The sequence below is a fragment of the Oncorhynchus mykiss genome, chromosome 5, assembly GCF_057628025.1.
Source record: "Oncorhynchus mykiss isolate SJ-2025 chromosome 5, ASM5762802v1, whole genome shotgun sequence".
Taxonomy (NCBI): domain Eukaryota; kingdom Metazoa; phylum Chordata; class Actinopteri; order Salmoniformes; family Salmonidae; genus Oncorhynchus; species Oncorhynchus mykiss.
In genome coordinates this window covers 65227023-65245410 of record NC_143026.1, presented here as the reverse complement: position 1 = coordinate 65245410, position 18388 = coordinate 65227023, and the positions used below count along the sequence as shown (strand labels likewise).

At 44.3% G+C, this 18388-nt stretch overlaps 2 protein-coding genes and 1 long non-coding RNA gene across 8 annotated transcripts in view; 2 read left to right on the top strand and 1 right to left on the bottom strand.

Moving 5' to 3' along the window:
• dot1l (DOT1 like histone lysine methyltransferase) overlaps positions 1–10694 on the top strand; it is a 30120-nt gene extending 19426 nt beyond the window's left edge. For 2 of the 6 annotated variants that reach the window (XM_021603830.3, XM_021603829.3), the window contains exons 21-29: positions 64–169; positions 295–444; positions 799–841; positions 942–1501; positions 2532–2734; positions 2838–2911; positions 3039–3698; positions 4428–5129; positions 5433–10694. In XM_021603830.3, the coding sequence (XP_021459505.3) occupies positions 64–169; positions 295–444; positions 799–841; positions 942–1501; positions 2532–2734; positions 2838–2911; positions 3039–3698; positions 4428–4987 (2356 nt within the window). In that variant the 3' untranslated portion in view covers positions 4988–5129; positions 5433–10694. The remainder of the gene's footprint in view (positions 1–63; positions 170–294; positions 445–798; positions 842–941; positions 1502–2531; positions 2735–2837; positions 2912–3038; positions 3699–4427; positions 5130–5432) is intronic. The other 4 variants (XM_090235546.1, XM_090235548.1, XM_090235545.1 and 1 more) reach the window with 2 other exon arrangements.
• amh (anti-Mullerian hormone) lies at positions 10688–15516 on the top strand. The gene is made up of 7 exons (XM_021603833.3): positions 10688–12359; positions 12715–13041; positions 13144–13313; positions 13649–13760; positions 13848–13956; positions 14062–14495; positions 14587–15516. The coding sequence occupies exons 1-7, from the start codon at positions 12218–12220 to the stop codon at positions 15006–15008; spliced, it is 1716 nt and encodes a 571-aa protein (XP_021459508.3). The 5' UTR covers positions 10688–12217; the 3' UTR covers positions 15009–15516.
• On the bottom strand, positions 15098–16928 carry LOC110524307 (uncharacterized). The gene is made up of 5 exons (XR_002473571.3): positions 16687–16928; positions 16259–16300; positions 16028–16162; positions 15853–15938; positions 15098–15721 (listed from the first exon to the last, which is right to left on the bottom strand). It is a non-coding gene; the product is annotated as an uncharacterized LOC110524307 (long non-coding RNA).
• Positions 16929–18388: the final 1460 nt, after the last annotated feature.

Sequence of the window (18388 nt, the reverse complement as noted above, 5' to 3'; positions counted from 1 at the left end):
ACATGGAGATGTGTTCCATGTTTGTTGAGGACAGTATTCCTGACTGTTTTTCTACTCCTGCAGGGGGGATATGGGCGCCATCACCTCTCCACTAGGCGCTAAACTGAGCTGCCTGTCTCCCAACTCATCAGACAGTCAGCAGAACAACATACTCAGGAGTGCTGAGAGGGTAACTGTCTGTCCTCTCTGTCCACACACTGACACACAGCCTACCCTGTTGATTCACACACAGTATGTACTCAGTCTGTCTGACTTGTGTGTGTGTGTGTGTGTGTGTGTGTGTGTGATGTCCAGGGGGGTAAGGAGAAGAGTCCAGCAGGGGGTCCGGGTGAAGCCATCACCAGCCTGCCCATCAGTATCCCCCTCAGCACAGTGCACCCCAGCAAACTCCCTGTTAGCATCCCCCTGGCCAGTGTGGTGCTGCCCAGCCGAGCAGAGAGACTGGTGGGTACATATGGCTCCTATAACTCTGGCTTAGAGCAGTGGTTCCCAAACTTTTTCACTCTGGACAGTTGATCTGGATATTTCTGACAAGTTATAAATACTGTAGCTCACGAAGGTCTGCAATGACTGACATGACACGAGGGAAACTGTTGATTCACTATCCAATTTCGAAGTTGTACCTTGTGCATTCTACGATTACAACTTACCAAAGTAAGTTGAAAGGCCGACTGACTTTGGGAACCACTGGCTTAGAGAATGGCAGGGCTACAGGTAGCTTTCCGACTGGGTAGTAACGTCCTGTTTGCTGTAATAAACCACTGTGTTGATTCAAGCGCTCCGTGTTTGTTTTTGTAGAGGAGCACACCGAGTCCTGTGTCCCAGACAGGCCAGACCAACGGTAAGCAGTCCCAAATACACTCTCTATCATCCATTGAATCCTGCATGTGTTGAGACATATCATGACTGACCAGTGTCCAACCCCCTCTGTCCTTCTTCAGGGTACTCCTCTAGCTTAGGGCTGATGAACGGAGGCTCTCACTCTGAGGAACAGGACGGGGCTGCCCCCTCCCCTCCCCCTCATGGTGCCCCTCCAATGGGACCAACACAAGGCCACAGCCCCCCCCTCAGCACCGGAGGGGTCCTCCAGTATGCCGACGGCACCCCCAGAATCCTCCCTGAGGACAGGGCCGAGCGCCAGGGCGAGTCTGACTCTGAGCCCCAGGACAGCGAGTCCAGACGCCGCATGTTCTTCTCTTCTTCCTCTTCATCGTCTTCCTCCTCCTCTGGGGGCGCCGCTTCTCGCCTCCGCCTCGGCTCGGCCAGACAGAGCCAGCATCACCTAGGTAGCCACAGTAACCACAACAACCACCACCACTCGCCGGGCTCCAAACACACAAACTCTCACGGCCATGGGTCTCAGGAGGAACGCAAGCGTGGGAGGAGGAAGCGAAGCTCAACGGGGGCTCAACCTGCCAGTGGCTCCCCAAAGAGGAAGTCCTTTCCTGGGCTCAGCTCCACCAATCACCCATCAGGATCCCCACTCAACATCAACACCATGGTGAGTCAAGCTACGTTCAGGTTGCTTCCCTGTTCTTTAAAACGTGGTACACGGCTTCAATGGCTAAGTTGGTTGCAATGCAGTACTTGCTACAAGAGTTGTTGGATTCCTTAATATCTAGGCCCTACTGAATACATATTTTAACTGTAGGCTAAAGATGCACAATGTGCAAATCTCTCCACCAATTCTTGGTTTCTAAAATTCTAAGTTCGCCTAATTTCAGTTTGTATGACAAAACAAGGAAGTATAGAGTAGACAATAATTGTACCATCCAAACCACTGTGAAGTATCTTTTCCATAACCAAAAATGTGTTTTTCAGCTTTTTGAAGCTGGTGTGCAAAACCGAAAGTAAGATGCAAAAACAAAACTTAAAAACGGAAGCATAGAACAGATCTACCGCTTCTTAGACTTGTTTTCTTTGAGAATGACAGATCTATAACTCATATTTCTTTGTGAATTTTGTCAGGTCGACCAAAAAGGTACATATTGTAGCTTTAGGGTTAGGGCAGGGTTTCCCGAACTCGGTCCTTGGGACTTGAATGGGGGCGCATGTAGTTGTTTTTGCCTTAACACACAGCTGATTCAAATGATCAAAGATTGATGATTAGTTGATTATTTGAATCAGCTGTGTAGTGTTAGGGCAAAAACCAAAACGTGCCACACTTGGGGTCCCGAGGACCGAGTTTGGGAAACCCTGGGTTAGGGCTCATTTATCACTCCAGTGTTAATCTGCTAAATTGTAATTATTCGCTCCTATGGCCTATTTATTGCCTACCTCCTCATGCCTTTTGCACACACTGTATATAGACTTTCTTTTTTTCTACTGTGTCATTGACTTGTTTATTGTGTTATTGGCTTGTTAATTGTTTACTCCATGTGTAACTCTGTGTTGTTGTCTGTGTCACACTGCGTTGCTTTATCTTGGCCAGGTCGCAGTTAAATGAGAACTTGTTCTCAACTAGCCTACCTGGTTAAATAAAGGTAGGGGGAAAAAAGGGCTAACCCTGTTTTCTGTGTTTGTCGTGTCAGGTGAACAACATTAACCAGCCTCTGGAGATCGCTGCCATCTCTTCCCCGGAGCAGTCTGGATGTAGCCCCTGTGGTCCAGACATGGACCAGCCCCCTGTATTGAAGCGAGAACGCCCTCTGGAGATGAATGGCTCAGGATGCTACTCCTCCGCACCCAGCTCTGATGATGACTCTGGCTACCCCGCGGACAGCTCCAGCTCAAGGTATAGTAAACGGTGAAGCAAAAAAATAACGTGTGGTTGCACACTCATTTCTACAGAACAGGACGTTTTGAAGTTGAATTTTCTTGTATTTGTCTTGTTTTAGAATTGAAAGGAAGATTGCCACTATTTCCTTGGAGAGCAGAGATGGACCAGGCAGACCAGGGGACAGGGAGCGCGGTAAGGAACATCCCAAAATGTGACTGCTGAAGCCTGCATAATTAACATGATATCACTGTCTGCTATCTACTGTGCTTTTTCTTGTGCTCTTTTTAAAATAAAATAAAATTCTCTATTGGGTTAACAGGAAGGAAGTCAGGAGGCAGCAGCAGTAACAGCACAGGAAGTGAGGTCTCCTCTTCATCTTCCTCCTCATCCAACAGCAAGTGGAAATCCACCTTCTCCCCAATCTCCGACCTCAAGCAGCCCCTGTCCGAGGTGAGGCATGGGGGCTCCCCCTTTGGCACAGGGAGAGAGCCGCGGGGCCTGGGCACGGGTACGGACTCAGACTCTGATCACAAACCGCAGCAGCAGAGGAGGGGGTGCGAGGGGGCCGGGGGCGAGCCCTCAGGGTTTCAGGACATCCCCCTTAACCCCTTCCTTAGCCAGGAGTCTGGGGGCCGGCCGGGGGCAGGGGTCCAGGGAGGAAGCAGCTCTGAGAGGCAGGCCATGCCCAAACAGAAGCCCCGGGGTGAGTGGGAGCTGAAGACATCCAGCAGCATGGGCAACAGCCAGAATCTCTTCATCTCTGCAGCCGTCAGCGGGGGTATCCTGAGCGGTAAGGTAGGGGGCAGCCCTGTATCTTCAGCCTCAGGGGCCTCTGTGGGACATTACCTGGGCCTTGGGGGCGCCTCTGTCCTCCAGTCCCTGTTCGGAACCCAGACGTCCGGAACCTCTGTGAGCGGGGCCCCGCGCCTGGTCAACGGACACTCTTCCCTGGGGAGCTTCTCCAGCGCTGGGCTGGCAGGTGAGGCCCACTGACACACCCACTCTAACCAGTCTCCTTCCATTCAGCAACACTATTGGGTATGGTTTGGGGTAGACTGAGATCAGAGTCCTCAGATTGGGTGTGTTAGACAGTGGTACAGAGGAAGTCAATCGGAGAGGCCTACTGATGGACACAGGTAAGTGGGAGCCCTGTCCTGCTGCCTGTCTGAACGCCCTTGCTGCTTTGCTTTGCCATGGACTGGCTGAACAGATGCTGAGTTGGACACCCTTGGAAAATGCCTAACATTTTGAAGAGAGCAGATCTTAAGAATGATATACTTGGCCACGGGCATGGATAATGCCCTTCAATCTGTATACTGTGATATAGCCTACAATTGTCTGTGTTGGTTAGCTATACTGTAATACTCTGAAGTATTTACAAATTACAGTGATTATTAATTAATTAAAGGAACTTGATCTGCATTTTCTTTGGGTGTTGGTGTTAATGCTGCTGGTCATGTGTGTGTAATTCAGAGACGTTTCACTATGATTAGACTTGTTTTATTTGCACAAAACATTTAGTTAATTTCAGAGGAACGACCTTTGGTCTATAACAGCTGATTCAGTCGACCCTTTTATAGTGACATGTCTCTGTCTGCTTTCTGTGTGCCTGTCTGTAAGACTCGCTTGGTGCTATACAAATCCTGGCTGAGTGTCTCTCTCTCTGTGTCCTCCCCCATCTCTCCGTCTCTCGCTGTTTAATCCACAGGCATGTTTCACCACGTGGTGCCCTCAGTGTCCTCCCATCAGTTTGGGGCTGCGCTGCCAGCCTCAGGAGGCCTCAGCTCTCTGCTCAGTCTGTCCTCCTCCCAGCAGCACCAACATCCTGCCCCCCAGTCAGGCTCCTCCTTCCTGGCCTCTGTATCCTCCTCCCTCCCCCTCTCCCATTCCCAGCACAGCCGCACCCAAACAGTGCTGCACACCCCTCCACCCCCCACGCTCTCCCTGCCCCCCCCACCACCATATCTCAACGTCTCCTCCTCCTCAGTCTCGTCCTCTGACCCCAGTCCCTCGTCTCGCTCTGAGGCCTTCCCCTCTTCTCTCCAGCAACAGAGAGTACAGTCCTCTCTCTCGGTCTCCTCCTCTTCTGCTTCTGTCTCCTCCTCTTCTTCACCTTCCTCTCGTAGCTTCACAGTGCACTACCCCCCTCATCTGCCCCCTCCAACCCAGGCCAGTAGCTCAGGAGGTGGGGTCAGCATGTGGAGGACTCTGGGCTTGCCTGCTTCCTACACGTCGTCCTCTCAGCACCCTGGCTCCCGGCCTAGATAGGGCATAGGGTGAGGGGCGGGTGGGGGATGTGGTAGGGGGGTGTGGGTCAATCAGAGGGATAAGAGGAAGAGACTGGTAGGGAGAGACACACAGACAACCTGGTTTTCCTGTGCTTCCAAAGCTGCTATTCAGTTCTAACAAGGTGAGTTATACTCCTCTTTCCCGCTGGGGCCACCAATACGAAAAATGTATGATGCATGACGCTTTGGCTAAAAGTAGCTTTGGAGAAAATTGGCTTTGGATAAAAGCGTCTGCTAAATGGCATTTATCATTATTGTAGGTTTGTGAATAAATCATAACAATACCTGTTATAATATAAACATTTATTTTTGGTGCTTTTTAACTCTGACAAATCCACTCTTCAGGAGCAGTCTCCTGTCCTGCTTTTATATATGCTAATTGCCAGCATTTGGTTTTGACCCTGGCTCTTTCCTCTGCCTGGCAGGTAACTGAAGAATATCTACCTCAACCCAACGTAACCTATGCAAATGGACAGGTGTGGACCAATGGACAATACTATCTCACTCGTGCTCCTAAGCCTGCTAAACCGCCACTGTACTGGGACTCACACACACACACACACAGAGCTGAGCACACATACACACACTGCTTCGGCAACTCACGCTGACACATACTCGCAGCATGGCGTCCTGAGCAGAGTTGAGCGGTCACGGGGGTGTTTGTGTTGTGGGTTGAGGCTGATAGTAATCACTGGGTTGTGTTCATCCCATCCTTAATGAATTGGTATGCTGCCTACTCTTAACATTATAGTGACACATGAAACGCACTGTTTCCATGGCAGTAACTTGTAAAGGTACATCACTGTCACCATGTAACGTGGTGCTAATAAGACTTACTAAATATACATAGTTATTTGTTAAAGACTCAATTCACCCATTTGACTACAGAAGAAGTCAGTCAGCAGTGTAGTTTTACATATCACTGGTGCCGTTATATTAGTAAAGGCAGACAGTGTGTACAGTGGGAGATTCGTGTGGGTCTGTCATCCTAGTAGACAGCACTCTCCTCTTCTGTCATTATCTGACCACCGGGTGCTATGTTAGACCTCACCCTCCACGCACACCATCACACACACACGCTAGACCAGTCTAACCCAGCTCTGATCAGGACTAGGGACCATGCAGCTGTGCCTCACTGCATCTCTAGCACCCTGCTACCTAACCTTGAACCCTGATCATTTGTTCAGTGAATGAAATATAATTTGAACACATTAGCTTTTGGCTAAGTATAAAACAGGGGGAAGCTGTTTGTTCAAATGCACTGGGTAACATATCTGTGTACCCTGTGACAATGTCCCTGGTGCAGGGACAGCACTATAGTCAGCCGTCAGCCCAGAGTAAAAGGTTCTTAGTTATATTGGTGTAATTATGGTCCGTGTCAAGTCAAGGGATCATTTATGTGAATAACGTTTGTGTCTGGACATGAAATGGTAGGCACAGAGGTTCTCATTCACTTAAGTGCTGCCGGCTGAGCTGTGCGTCAACACATGCATGATGTGAACAGCAGAAGGACTGGAGGATAGAAAGCGGAAACAGGATTCAGTTACTGAGACAGTCCGTTTATAATCACTACTTATAGAGCCAGCTGGAGTGCTAGGGGCGTAGGGACCCGCAACGCAATGTGCATTCTTCACAAGTAGGAATCTCAACTACCCTTAATCTAAGCTTCTTTGTTATGTTTTTATATCCCTGCCGAAACACTGATATGATGAAAATGCAGGTGTAATTTTGGGACTCAAATGTTGTTTGTGTTGTATTCAGGCAAGTCTCTGGAGTCATATCTCACTGAGTTCACAGGGTAGAAATGCTGTCTGTACGTGTCACCTTTTGTCCACTAACACTGTAGTGGCGCTTTCTGCAGCCACTTCAACCTGCACACACTGATATACAAACACCGCTCACACACTGATATACAAACACCGCTCACACACTGATATACAAACACCGCTCACACACTGATATACAAACACCGCTCACACACTGATATACAAACACCGCTCACACACTGATATACAAACACCGCTCACACACTGATATACAAACACCGCTCACACACTGATATACAAACACCGCTCACACACTGATATACAAACACCGCTCACACACTGATATACAAACACCGCTCACACACTGATATACAAACACCGCTCACACACTGATATACAAACACCGCTCACACACTGATATACAAACACCGCTCACACACTGATATATAAACACCGCTCACACACTGATACACAAACACCGCTCACACACTGATATACAAACACCGCTCACACACTGATATACAAACACCGCTCACACACTGATATACAAACACCGCTCACACACTGATATACAAACACCGCTCACACACTGATATACAAACACCGCTCACACACTGATATACAAACACCGCTCACACACTGATATACAAACACCGCTCACACACTGATATACAAACACCGCTCACACACTGATATACAAACACCGCTCACACACTGATATACAAACACCGCTCACACACTGATATACAAACACCGCTCACACACTGATATACAAACACCGCCCACACACTGATATACAAACACCGCCCACACACTGATATACAAACACCGCTCACACACTGATATACAAACACCGCTCACACACTGATATACAAACACCGCTCACACACTGATATACAAACACCGCCCACACACTGATATACAAACACCGCTCACACACTGATATACAAACACCGCTCACACACTGATATACAAACACCGCTCACACACTGATATACAAACACCGCTCACACACTGATATACAAACACCGCTCACACACTGATACACAAACACCGCTCACACACTGATATACAAACACCGCTCACACACTGATATACAAACACAGCTCACACACTGATATACAAACACCGCTCACACACTGATATACAAACACCGCTCACACACTGATATACAAACACCGCTCACACACTGATATACAAACACCGCTCACACACTGATATACAAACACCGCTCACACACTGGGAAATGCGTGACTAACAAAAACTACTGGGCCATTTTCACAGCTTTTGATTGGATTTTCTATTTCATTTTTGTAAACAGTATTGTACTGTGAATAAGAGACATTCTCTGACTGTATAATTGTGTATAATTTAGATTATTATATTTATGCTGTCAAGTTTCTCCATTTTGTAAAGTTGTGTTTTTGTTTTCCTGAAACATGTGTAACAGTGTAGAATGCAATAGGTTTAAGTGTGTACTTGACTCACATTCTGAAAACAATGGTGCTACAATCTGTATAACTCTGGACTGTGCCTAATATTATTTATACAATATTAAGAACATCAATTACTGTCAATACTTGGTGCTTGTCCACAGGGACATTTTAAATGCTATTTTCTGGCATTCTTTCTCGTAATTAAAATGCAATTATCCAATTGAATTGTTTTAAGCCTAGCGTACAACTGTAGACACTGCACGATTTGATAAAGCTATCTTCAACCTACGGCTGACTCAGAGTTATGAAAATAGGTAACGCTCTCATTAGATGTGATTTTTCACAGTATTTTTTTGGCATACTGCGAAACACCCTTTTGCTTTCAGAAACTTGCAAATTGTTCAGGACTATTTGTAAATGCATGTGACGCTGTGTTTTGTACAGATACGTTTGTGTTAAGAATGGTGTGTAGGTGAATAAGAAATGCCTAGATTGATTTTGGGGTATTATATTTGTATGTTGTTGTTTTTTCATTTGGTGCTGATGTGTGACCCACATCTACAAGCCTGTCAAACAGGTTGGGCTTGGACCCAAGGGAAACAGCAGTGCAGAGTTGTTTAAATCAGGGCCTTAATAGAGTGAGTGAAACACCATGACTGTTCAGTGTCAATGAGGGCATGCCAGTCACATGGCGCTGTCACATGGCACCGTCTCCTCTGATATACACAGGGAAACTCTGCTTGTACTATTATGTGGTTAACACATACAGATTTGTGCTGCAACTAGACTGTCTTGATTTGTTCTGGATTGTAATCAGATTTACTTCATGCTTTTTAAAGAGAAACTTCTACTCTGTGAAACAACATGCCTTTCAGTCATTGTAAAAAAAAATATTTGAAACTAGAAAAGGTGCTGTTTCAACCATACAAACTGATTTCAGATAAGAATGGATGCATTCAAAAGCCAAAACACATCTTTCAATTCTGCCTGTCCTGGGGTATGTCTTAAAGCCACCTCCTTCCCATAGTATGAGCATAACACATCTGTTGTAGTTACAAGTTAATTGTTCCAATATAACTGTTAGTAGAATAACTAGTATGCGTTACGTGGGTTTGCAACAACCAGGCTCCATTTTGATCTGGTTGTCATTTGCCAGTCCTTACTAATTGAGGATGTGAAGCAGGATATTAATTTATCTTCATTGTTTTGTTTGTTTCATCTGTATCTTTGAGGAGAAATAAGACATCACAGCTTTATAGTCACAATGTTGTCCAGTAGACAACAGTGCTTTGCAATCAGGAATGAGGACAAGGATTTGCTCATGTCGGTCATGACCAGAGAAGCTAGTCCCCTGTTATCAGCACTGACAGGTCTTTTGTAATTACTGTTATTGTTGATGTTTTCATTATTTTTTTGTTTGATATAATTGCAGTTGGTATCAATTATGCTTTTATTATGACATAAGATTCAGATCAAATTGGAATACTCTTAGACAGACAGTACGGTGCTCTCCTACACTTAAAACAAGGAAAATGCAGCTACTGATTAATACACTTCCTCTCCTGTTGTGCTAGAGGAGGGAAAAGGTTTAATAAAATTCAACACAAGCTCGCTTGTTGACTTATTATTAATGTACCGTCTGACAATATACTTCCTAGTTGGCTGGAGTGGCAATGTGTGTGGGAGAGAGAATAATATTGTGTAGTGAATATTGTTACTTCGACGTACCCCATTTTAAATATGTCCCCTAAAGAAGTACACATGATCTCTGGCAAATTTGGATACATATTTAATACCGTAGTGCAGTATACTGCTCTATTAACTTTACACTTAAGACTGTTTCACATAACAAGACTCTGAATCCTGCCAAAGATCTCGCTCAGGAACATAGCAGATATCTTAAAACTATATAACACTACTGTATGCGTCACACTTATCTATAAACTGTGACTTCATTATCTCTTTCCCTAACTCAGGACCAGGGACCTCTCTTATATTTTGATGTAACTTGAAAAATCATTGGTGCTTGGAGTTGACAAACTTCCTCGAAGATGTATGTTTGTCTCCTCAATTTCTCACTGTCGCACACATCCAGCCACTCCAGCAAAAGATTGCAGCTTTGTGTTCGACTGATCTGACAATGTCGTGGAAATCCTCTTCTTACACTCTCACAAATGCCTCGTCTCACTCCCTCTCTCTGAAAAGGAATTAATGTCCTTTTTTTTGTTTTTTGTGTTGTGATCCCTACATAGGGAGAACGCTGTGTAGTTGGACTGAATTTGAACTCTATGTGGATCAGTAGAACTAAGGGCAGGTTTGAGGTGCAATAACAGCAAACCTACGTTTCAAAACGCCTTGGGCTGTCATGGGAACTCTTGTCTGGTGTTGGTGCTATTATCTTAGATGTGTAAGGACAAATTGAAATTTGCTTTTGTTTATTTGCCTTTTTATGATAATTATTAATAAAGTGGTTTCTTATAAAGTATTTAATTTGCATCTCTGCTTATTGGTGATATTCTGCATGTTGAAAAGGTGATTTTATTAATGCTTTTTATTCAAAAAATTGTAAGATTTGTATATGGTGCATGATATTTTAGTTTGTTTTCAGTGAAGGATTCAGACTATGTAGGGGTGGGATTTCTACTATCATTATAGTAGTTATGGTACATTCTGTAATAAAGCTAGGCTTATCATGGTTTTGACCAAAGATGGACAGTAGTGTTTTGAGAATTGTTCTTCAGTTCTGTCTTTAGTGTGGAATACACATTTATGTCCAAAATGTCCACTATTGGGGAATAATTCAACATTCAATGTCATCTTTATGAATACTCTCTGAAATAGTGTTCTGTGATGTTACGTGCATGTTTTCAAGCCATTTAGAAATGATAAACAATTCTTGTCATTTTTGTGGATGATTTGTGAATCCTTGACTTTATCACTTGGCGCTGTTGTCCACCAAGCAGGACAGACTGAACTGAACGACCTTGATCGTGTGCAAAACAAAGCTGCAGCTGTTGGATTTCTCCATGAAACCAAGGCCGTGAGGCACTTTTCAACCTGAGAAGTCTCAACAGCAGCATCTCATAGTCTGTCCATAGATCCTTTAATCCGTCAAGAACTCTTATTTAGCCAACACTTCTTCTGTATCTATCTGGCATGCAGCACATTCATATTCCATCCACTGTACTTAGTCCAATAACTGCTGAGAGAACCTTTTAAAGCCAACGTGTCTGTAATCAATCGTCAATTTGCAATCGCATCCTTAGAATTGCATCACAAATGGCTACTTTTATGAAGAACACTCCAATATCTGTTTGTGTATTGGGGGAGAGACAACTGGTGGGCTGAATTTGGCCCCCAAGTTTCCTAAGCATTTTCTTGTATTTATTATTTTGGAAATCTGTAAAGTATTCCTACGCAAGGTGTGAAGTTAGCATGTTTTAGTCAGATATACCTGTTTGGGCTTCTTGCAGTCAATTTGCAGTCTACAAATGATTTTGTAATTTGTGTATATTCTGTCTTGTTGCTGAATCTAGTTGATCATCCCTGAAGAAGAACTGTATGTAAGAAATGGCAGGACACAGAAGCAATGATAGTGTTGATATACTGTAATAGACCAGACATTACCTATGAAAGGCCTTTATAGAATTGTCATTACACGCATGGTTTTTCTGTCTCCTTCAAACATCCTCCCTTCCTTTTTGGAGGTGCTTAAATCACCAGTCTTTTCTCACCCACAGGGAGGGCAGGTGTCTGTCTGCCACACACAAAACACTCCATTGTCTGTCTTGTGCTTCCTTTCCCTAGCCTTATCTCAACCCACCGTAGTATTCACTGTCCCTCCACATCTTACAACTTTCTCAAGGACACATCACATAGTATGAGCTGCGTATTTGGCAGCCTGTCCTCCTTAGCTGAAAGAGGGGCGGTACATAAAACTCATCTCCCTCGCTGACCTGACCCAAAACAAGTGTTCCATCCAGACGTGACTGGACAGACAGGGTTACCATGAGGCTATGGTGCATATTCTGCTTGATACTGCTGCTGCCCAGCACAATGGTCACTCTGCCACACCAGGGCAGACTGAGTGACAGCCTGCTAGGCCGGTGTCAGGAGGACCCCACGCCAGACCACCCAGGAACAGGGCCAGGTCAGTCACACTATTCACCATCCCAATTACACTGTCCGTACTGCTGTTTGTAACTTGTTGCATTGATATGAATCTGTATACCTGGGACCTGGCCATAGCTGTGACCAAACATGGATTCATTAGCATTTGCAAGAAAATATTGTATGCATTGTAATGCACAGTTGTGCTCTATTTGTTAATTGCATTAACTAACTGCTTATTAGAATTTTCTGTAACTTAATTTATCACATTGTGAATGATGCAATATCATCTCTGAATAAGGTCATCTTTTGGCCAACAAATTATACAGTTGTCAAAATATTGTAATGGGAATACAGCCTTCTGTGACTACATTTAGTCTGTTCTTTCATCCAAGGAGACAACCGTTCAGTGGAGGTTGGAAAAGGTTTGGGAGAGAATGCCTTAACAGTGAAGGAGACCATAAACTCCCATCCCAGCGCTCCTCACCTACCTGGGGACACTCCATGTTTTGGAAGGATACCGTCTCATGGAGAGGTTGTTGAGGATATGTTTTCAGCACTTCGTGAAGGTTGGGGCCAGGAAAGTGACCTGAGAAAGGAGGATTTGACTCGATTTGGCGTTTGCTCACACTCTGATGGTGCTCCAGTACCTGCCTTATCCACACTAGCTGAAGAAGCCAAAAAAGAGAAACATGGGCTACATGTTTGGCACCCAACCAAAGGTACATTTTTGTCTCTTTCCAGATTTCAGCTTTGTAGGTATGGCACAGATATGGATCTGATTCTGAATGTACTGAAATGGGATGTTATGTCTTGTCTATCAGAGCTCATGGAGGGTGAAGTGGAGGGAGGGGGTCTTGTGTTGACCTTCCACCTCCCCCGGCCTCCCCTCTCCAATATCAAGCCCATACTGCTCCTTGCCTTTAGAAACCCCAGAACAGGAGCGCTCGGTGCCATCACTTTCACCAGTCACTCTCTGCAGCCTTACAAACAGGTTTGAATTCATTACCTGCTCAAGAACAACATTCCTGAACTTCTTACTTGTCTTTCACATTTTCTAAGTCTTGTCTTTACCATGATGTTTACAGACCATTAAAGGAAAACCACTCAAAAACTATTTTTTCATAAGTCCACTGTTGATACAGTCCCAAATGTTTTGTATGTCAGCTGTCAAGTTTTCAAGATATTGTGCTTTCACGAAGCAGTGTCACTGGCCACATCATCACGATGATGCATTTCTCACCATGATAATGTGGCCGGTGACATTTTGCTTCTTTAGTTTTTGATGTTCTGCTATTATCTGACTCCACCTTTTCCCACTTCTCCCAGACAGTATGTATTTCAGAAGGAACACAGTTCCTCATCCTAACAGGAAAGCAACCCGAGGGCAAAAGTCAACTGAGATGGAGATTCAATGTTGACACAAAAACACCAGAGACAGGTAAGAACATCTTGTACAGCTTATCGTGTCCAAGTTAATATGCTTTCCTTCCATCAACATGTCTCAAGATTATTCACCTTTCGGCAGGACAAAAGCTGTCTGAACTACGAGGTATCCTGATTGGTGACGGAACAAGAAGTGATGTCAGTGTCATTCCCCTGATGCTTTTCTCAACAAATAGAGGAACTGATGAAAGGTCAGTTAGCATTGTCTTTTTTCAAATGCGGTACCTATTACTGTCTTTTTCTTTAAGTGATTGAAGCCATAGAGATTCTTAAATGAGTGTAATTGTCTTCCTCAGAGTGACAGAAAAGCTGAGTCCCTCCCCTGCTCCCTCTGGGACCTACACGTTTCTGTGTGAGCTGCAGAAGTTCCTCAGTGACGTCATGCCACCACAGACGCAGTCACAACCATGGGCTGCTTCGGTCCCTCTGTACTCTCTGGACTCTCTTCCCCCCCTGTCCCTTGGGGTGTCGTCCAGTGAGACCCTCCTTGCCAGGCTGCTCAACTCCTCAGCTCCCACCCTGTTCTCTTTCCCCACACAGGGCTCTGTGCTCCGGGGGCATCGCGGGGAGCTGTCCCTGCAGCCCGCCCTACTGGAGGTGCTCAGGCAGAGGCTGGAGGAGGTTCTGGTCCAGATGAGGGTGGAGGAGGTGGGCAAAGCAGGAATGGACAGACTGAGGAGACTCCAGGAACTCAGTGTCCTTCCTAAAGAGGGCGAGGAAGCACCAGCAGGTGAGCAGACCTCAATGTAAATTCATCATCAATGTCTGGGCATTAATTGAATTGCTAAGTCATTTAAACCTTTTTTTCTTTCATCACATAGGTGTTGGGAGCCCCAGTGAGACGCAGTACCGAGCCCTGCTTCTGCTGAAGGCCCTGCAGACAGTAGTGGGAGCCTGGGATGTGGAGAGGGGGCAGCGGGCCGCCAGAGCAGGCCAGAAGGGCCCAGGGAACCGGCACCTTTGTCGACTGCACAGTCTCACCGTGTCCCTAGAGAAATACCTGCTGTCTCCTCCTGAGGCCACCATCTACAACTGCCAGGGAGTCTGCAGCTTTCCCCTGACCAACGGGAATAACCATGCTATCCTGCTTAACAGCCAGATCCAGAGTGGCCTGGCCCTGGAGCGCTCGCCCTGCTGTGTGCCTGTGGACTATGAGGACCTCAAGGTGGTGGAGTTGGATGAGCATGGAACCAATATCTGCTACAAACCAAACATGGTGGCCAAGGAGTGTGGATGCCGCTGACTCCTCCATGTGGTGCAATGATTGGTATTAAAGGGCCAGGGCACCTGGGTTGTTGCAACATTACTCAATAAAAGTCAAGTAGAATTGCATGTTTTAAATCATCTAGTGCATTTATTTTGTTTATTGTAAATACATTATCACATCTAGTTGTCTACAATATTAGCTGATTTAATACACATTTTGTCACTCAGTTATGTAAATAGAAAACTCATTGGTTCTTTCAAGTACGATTTGTGCATTATCAATTTGCACCACATGATCGTATTGAAGGCTGAAAGAATATATTGATCATCAAATACGAGTTAGGAACCAGCTCATCTTATTGATTTCTGTATACCCTTTAAATATGAACATTTATACATGATCAGATAAGACTGTATGGTGCATTTAAGATCATTGTGATGTAATGTATCTTTTTTTTATTTTTTTTTACAGTAGTAACATTTTAACTACAATATATCCTTATATTTCAACATAATAAACACACTTTGATTAGTCCTTCAGAAAATGTTTTCCTTTTTTGTTGTACTATCCTCCTCTTCCCCTCCTTTACCATTCTCCATAATGTATTCCCTCTATCATTCCTTTAACAGCCCTTTGTCAGACACATCTCTATTTCTGATTCTCAAGATTCCCCCTCTTCTCTTTGGATTTCCTTTTCTTCCATCGTCTGAGCCCCAACTCAGCAAGCTGTCCCACAGAGAGGCTGCAGGCTGTAGGGAGGGAACAGGAAACACACAGGATCATTACATAAGGTTCCAAAGCCGAGCACGTAATTATTTGTTATTCACTGTGTTAGTTATAAGAGGGACACGTGAAGGAAATAAGCTATGAGCTCCAATACCTGAGCTATGCCGTCTGGTTGTAGACCCGTGCCTCCAAGGAACATCTGAGGAAGATCATTCTCCTCTAGAAGTACATCCAGAGCATCTGAACCACAACAGATAGTGCATGAGCTAGTCTGTGTGCATTGAGGTTATGAGAAATTGACAAATGTTTCACAATGTTTCAGCACTCACCATGTATTTCATTCACGCCTGAGCTCACAAGCACAATGATGATGGCAAACACTATGCAACGGTTCAGAGTAATGCTTTTCCATGGGTTCTCAACCTCACTCAAACTTTGGATGGACAAAATGCGTTCATATGACACTAGAGGTAAACAGAGAGAGTAATAAGTCAACATGGGACAAAATATATTATTACTGAATGTAGAAATGTAAATATATTGGATAAGGATTGTATTACTGCCGAGGCTCTCAGATGATAATGTTCTGGGTCTGTTGCGTCCTGTAAAGTCAGGTAATATTGAGGTTTTGCTACTGCAAGATATTTAAAGAGGAAACTACTAACACATTGTGTATTCTGCATCTCAGTAAAGGTTATGACTAAATCTACATTTTTCAACTGAAAATTCACTCTTAAACCACAGGCTACAAGGATAGAGCTGAGTACACACATGCATTGGGTTACATTGCATGTTTATGCTGAGGCGGTTCAGTCCGATTTAAAGCATATGTGGCATAGACCATGTAGCATTGCTAGAAATAGACATCTTGCTGAATCAACAGAGGAAGAGTAATATACAGACAGATAGTCTTTGTCAAATAAATGATTCCCAAACTAGATTATAATGCAAACCTTTAAAAACCCATACATGACAGATTGAGTCTTACCTGGGTTGACCTTTTTCTCCTATGGAAAGCAATTGATTTCCGTTCACTGGGGTCGGAAAGTGTCTTATAGCCTGCCCTGCTTCAGATGACATGGTCCCTGACAGGCAGGCACAGCTGAGAGCTTATGACAAAAGTAAAAATACATCACTGGAGGGATTGCTGCTATACACCCTGTATGCTATGGCGTGGCCGCCCTCATAAACACCATACCATTCTGATCCCTATCTTCGAAGTGTGTCATTGTAGGCTATGGCGAGGGGAACTAGGCAGTATAGCTACAGTTTGTATGCCAGAGACGTGATAACTATGGTTCCATTAAAGGGCATTACATGTTGCTTGCATGAATTATCAGACTGGGTATTTGGTCATTAAAATCATCATAACAACAACAAATATAGTACAAAATACAATAAATGTAAGTACCTGACGATAGACACAAGGAAGTACATTAGCTGTGCAGGACAACATTATATTGATGGCTGTAGATTCGTGATTCAATTGCGGCGCACAATTGTTCCAGTATTGTCTGGATTTGGCCAGTGTAGGCCATCATTGTAAATAAGAATTTGCTCTTAACTGACTTGCCTAGTTAAATAAAAAAAACTGTGGAGAAGTTGAGCGTCACGTTTCAACGCTAGTAGTTGTGGAAATTAATCCACTATGCTGTTTATTTTCTACGTCATATCGCTGAGTCTACCTTTAATATAACCTAGGGAGTCTCTGTCTAGGCTTGATGTGCATTACCGTGGACTGGCTTGTACAGAAAGCATCCTCCATTCAAGCTGAAAAGGCAAAACATGAAGCATGACATTATACAGAACATTAATAGACAAGAACAACTCAAGGACAGAACCTCATTAAAAAAATAATTAAAGGCACACGTAGCCTAAATATCAATACATACACTATCTAGGTCAAATAGGGGAGAGGTGTTGTGCCGTGAGGTGTTGCTTTGTCTGTTTTTTTAAACCAGATTTGCTTTTCATTTGAGCAATATGAAATGGAACTGAATTGCATGCAATAATGGCTCTATTTAATACTGTATGCTTTCTTGAATTTATTCGAGATTTGGGGACTGTGAAAAGACCCCTGGTGGCATGTAAGTTTACTGTGCAAACAATGTGATTTTCTTCACATTAATGTTTCTTATAGAAAGAAGTGATGCAGTCAGTCTTTCCTCAACTCTTAGCCAAGAGAGACTAGCATCCATAGTATTTACAATGAAGAGCAAGACGTGGCACACTGTTCTGGGCCAGCTGCAGCTTAACTAGGTATTTCCTTGCAGCACTCGACCACACGACTGGACAATAATCAAGATAAGACAAAACTAGAGGCTGCAGGACTTGCGTTTTGGAGTGTGGTGTCAAAAAATTAGAGCATCTCTTTATTACGGACAGACCTCTCCCCATCGTTACAACCATTGGATCTATAGGTTTTGACCATGACAGTTTACAATCTAAGGTAACACCAAGTAATTTAGTCTCCTCAACTTGTTCAACAGCCACACCATTCATTACCAGACCAGTTTATTCCTTACCACCCATTCCAAATCAGACTGCAATTCTTTGTTAATGTAACGGTCTTCTTGTGGTGAAGTAGAGGCGGACCAAAAAGCAGCGTGATTATATTGATTCATGTTTAATAACAAAAAGGATAAACACGAACACTACAAAACAACAAACGTGGAAAACCAAAAACAGCC

Excerpts from the sequence above, each read along its gene's own strand:
- amh (XM_021603833.3), top strand. The coding sequence starts at position 12,218 with ATGAGGCTATGGTGCATATTCTGCTTGATACTGCTGCTGCCCAGCACA. Across the intron at positions 13,314-13,648 it reads CTCTGCAGCCTTACAAACAG|ACAGTATGTATTTCAGAAGG; the intron begins GTTTGAATTCAT and ends CACTTCTCCCAG. Across the intron at positions 13,761-13,847 it reads CACAAAAACACCAGAGACAG|GACAAAAGCTGTCTGAACTA; the intron begins GTAAGAACATCT and ends ACCTTTCGGCAG.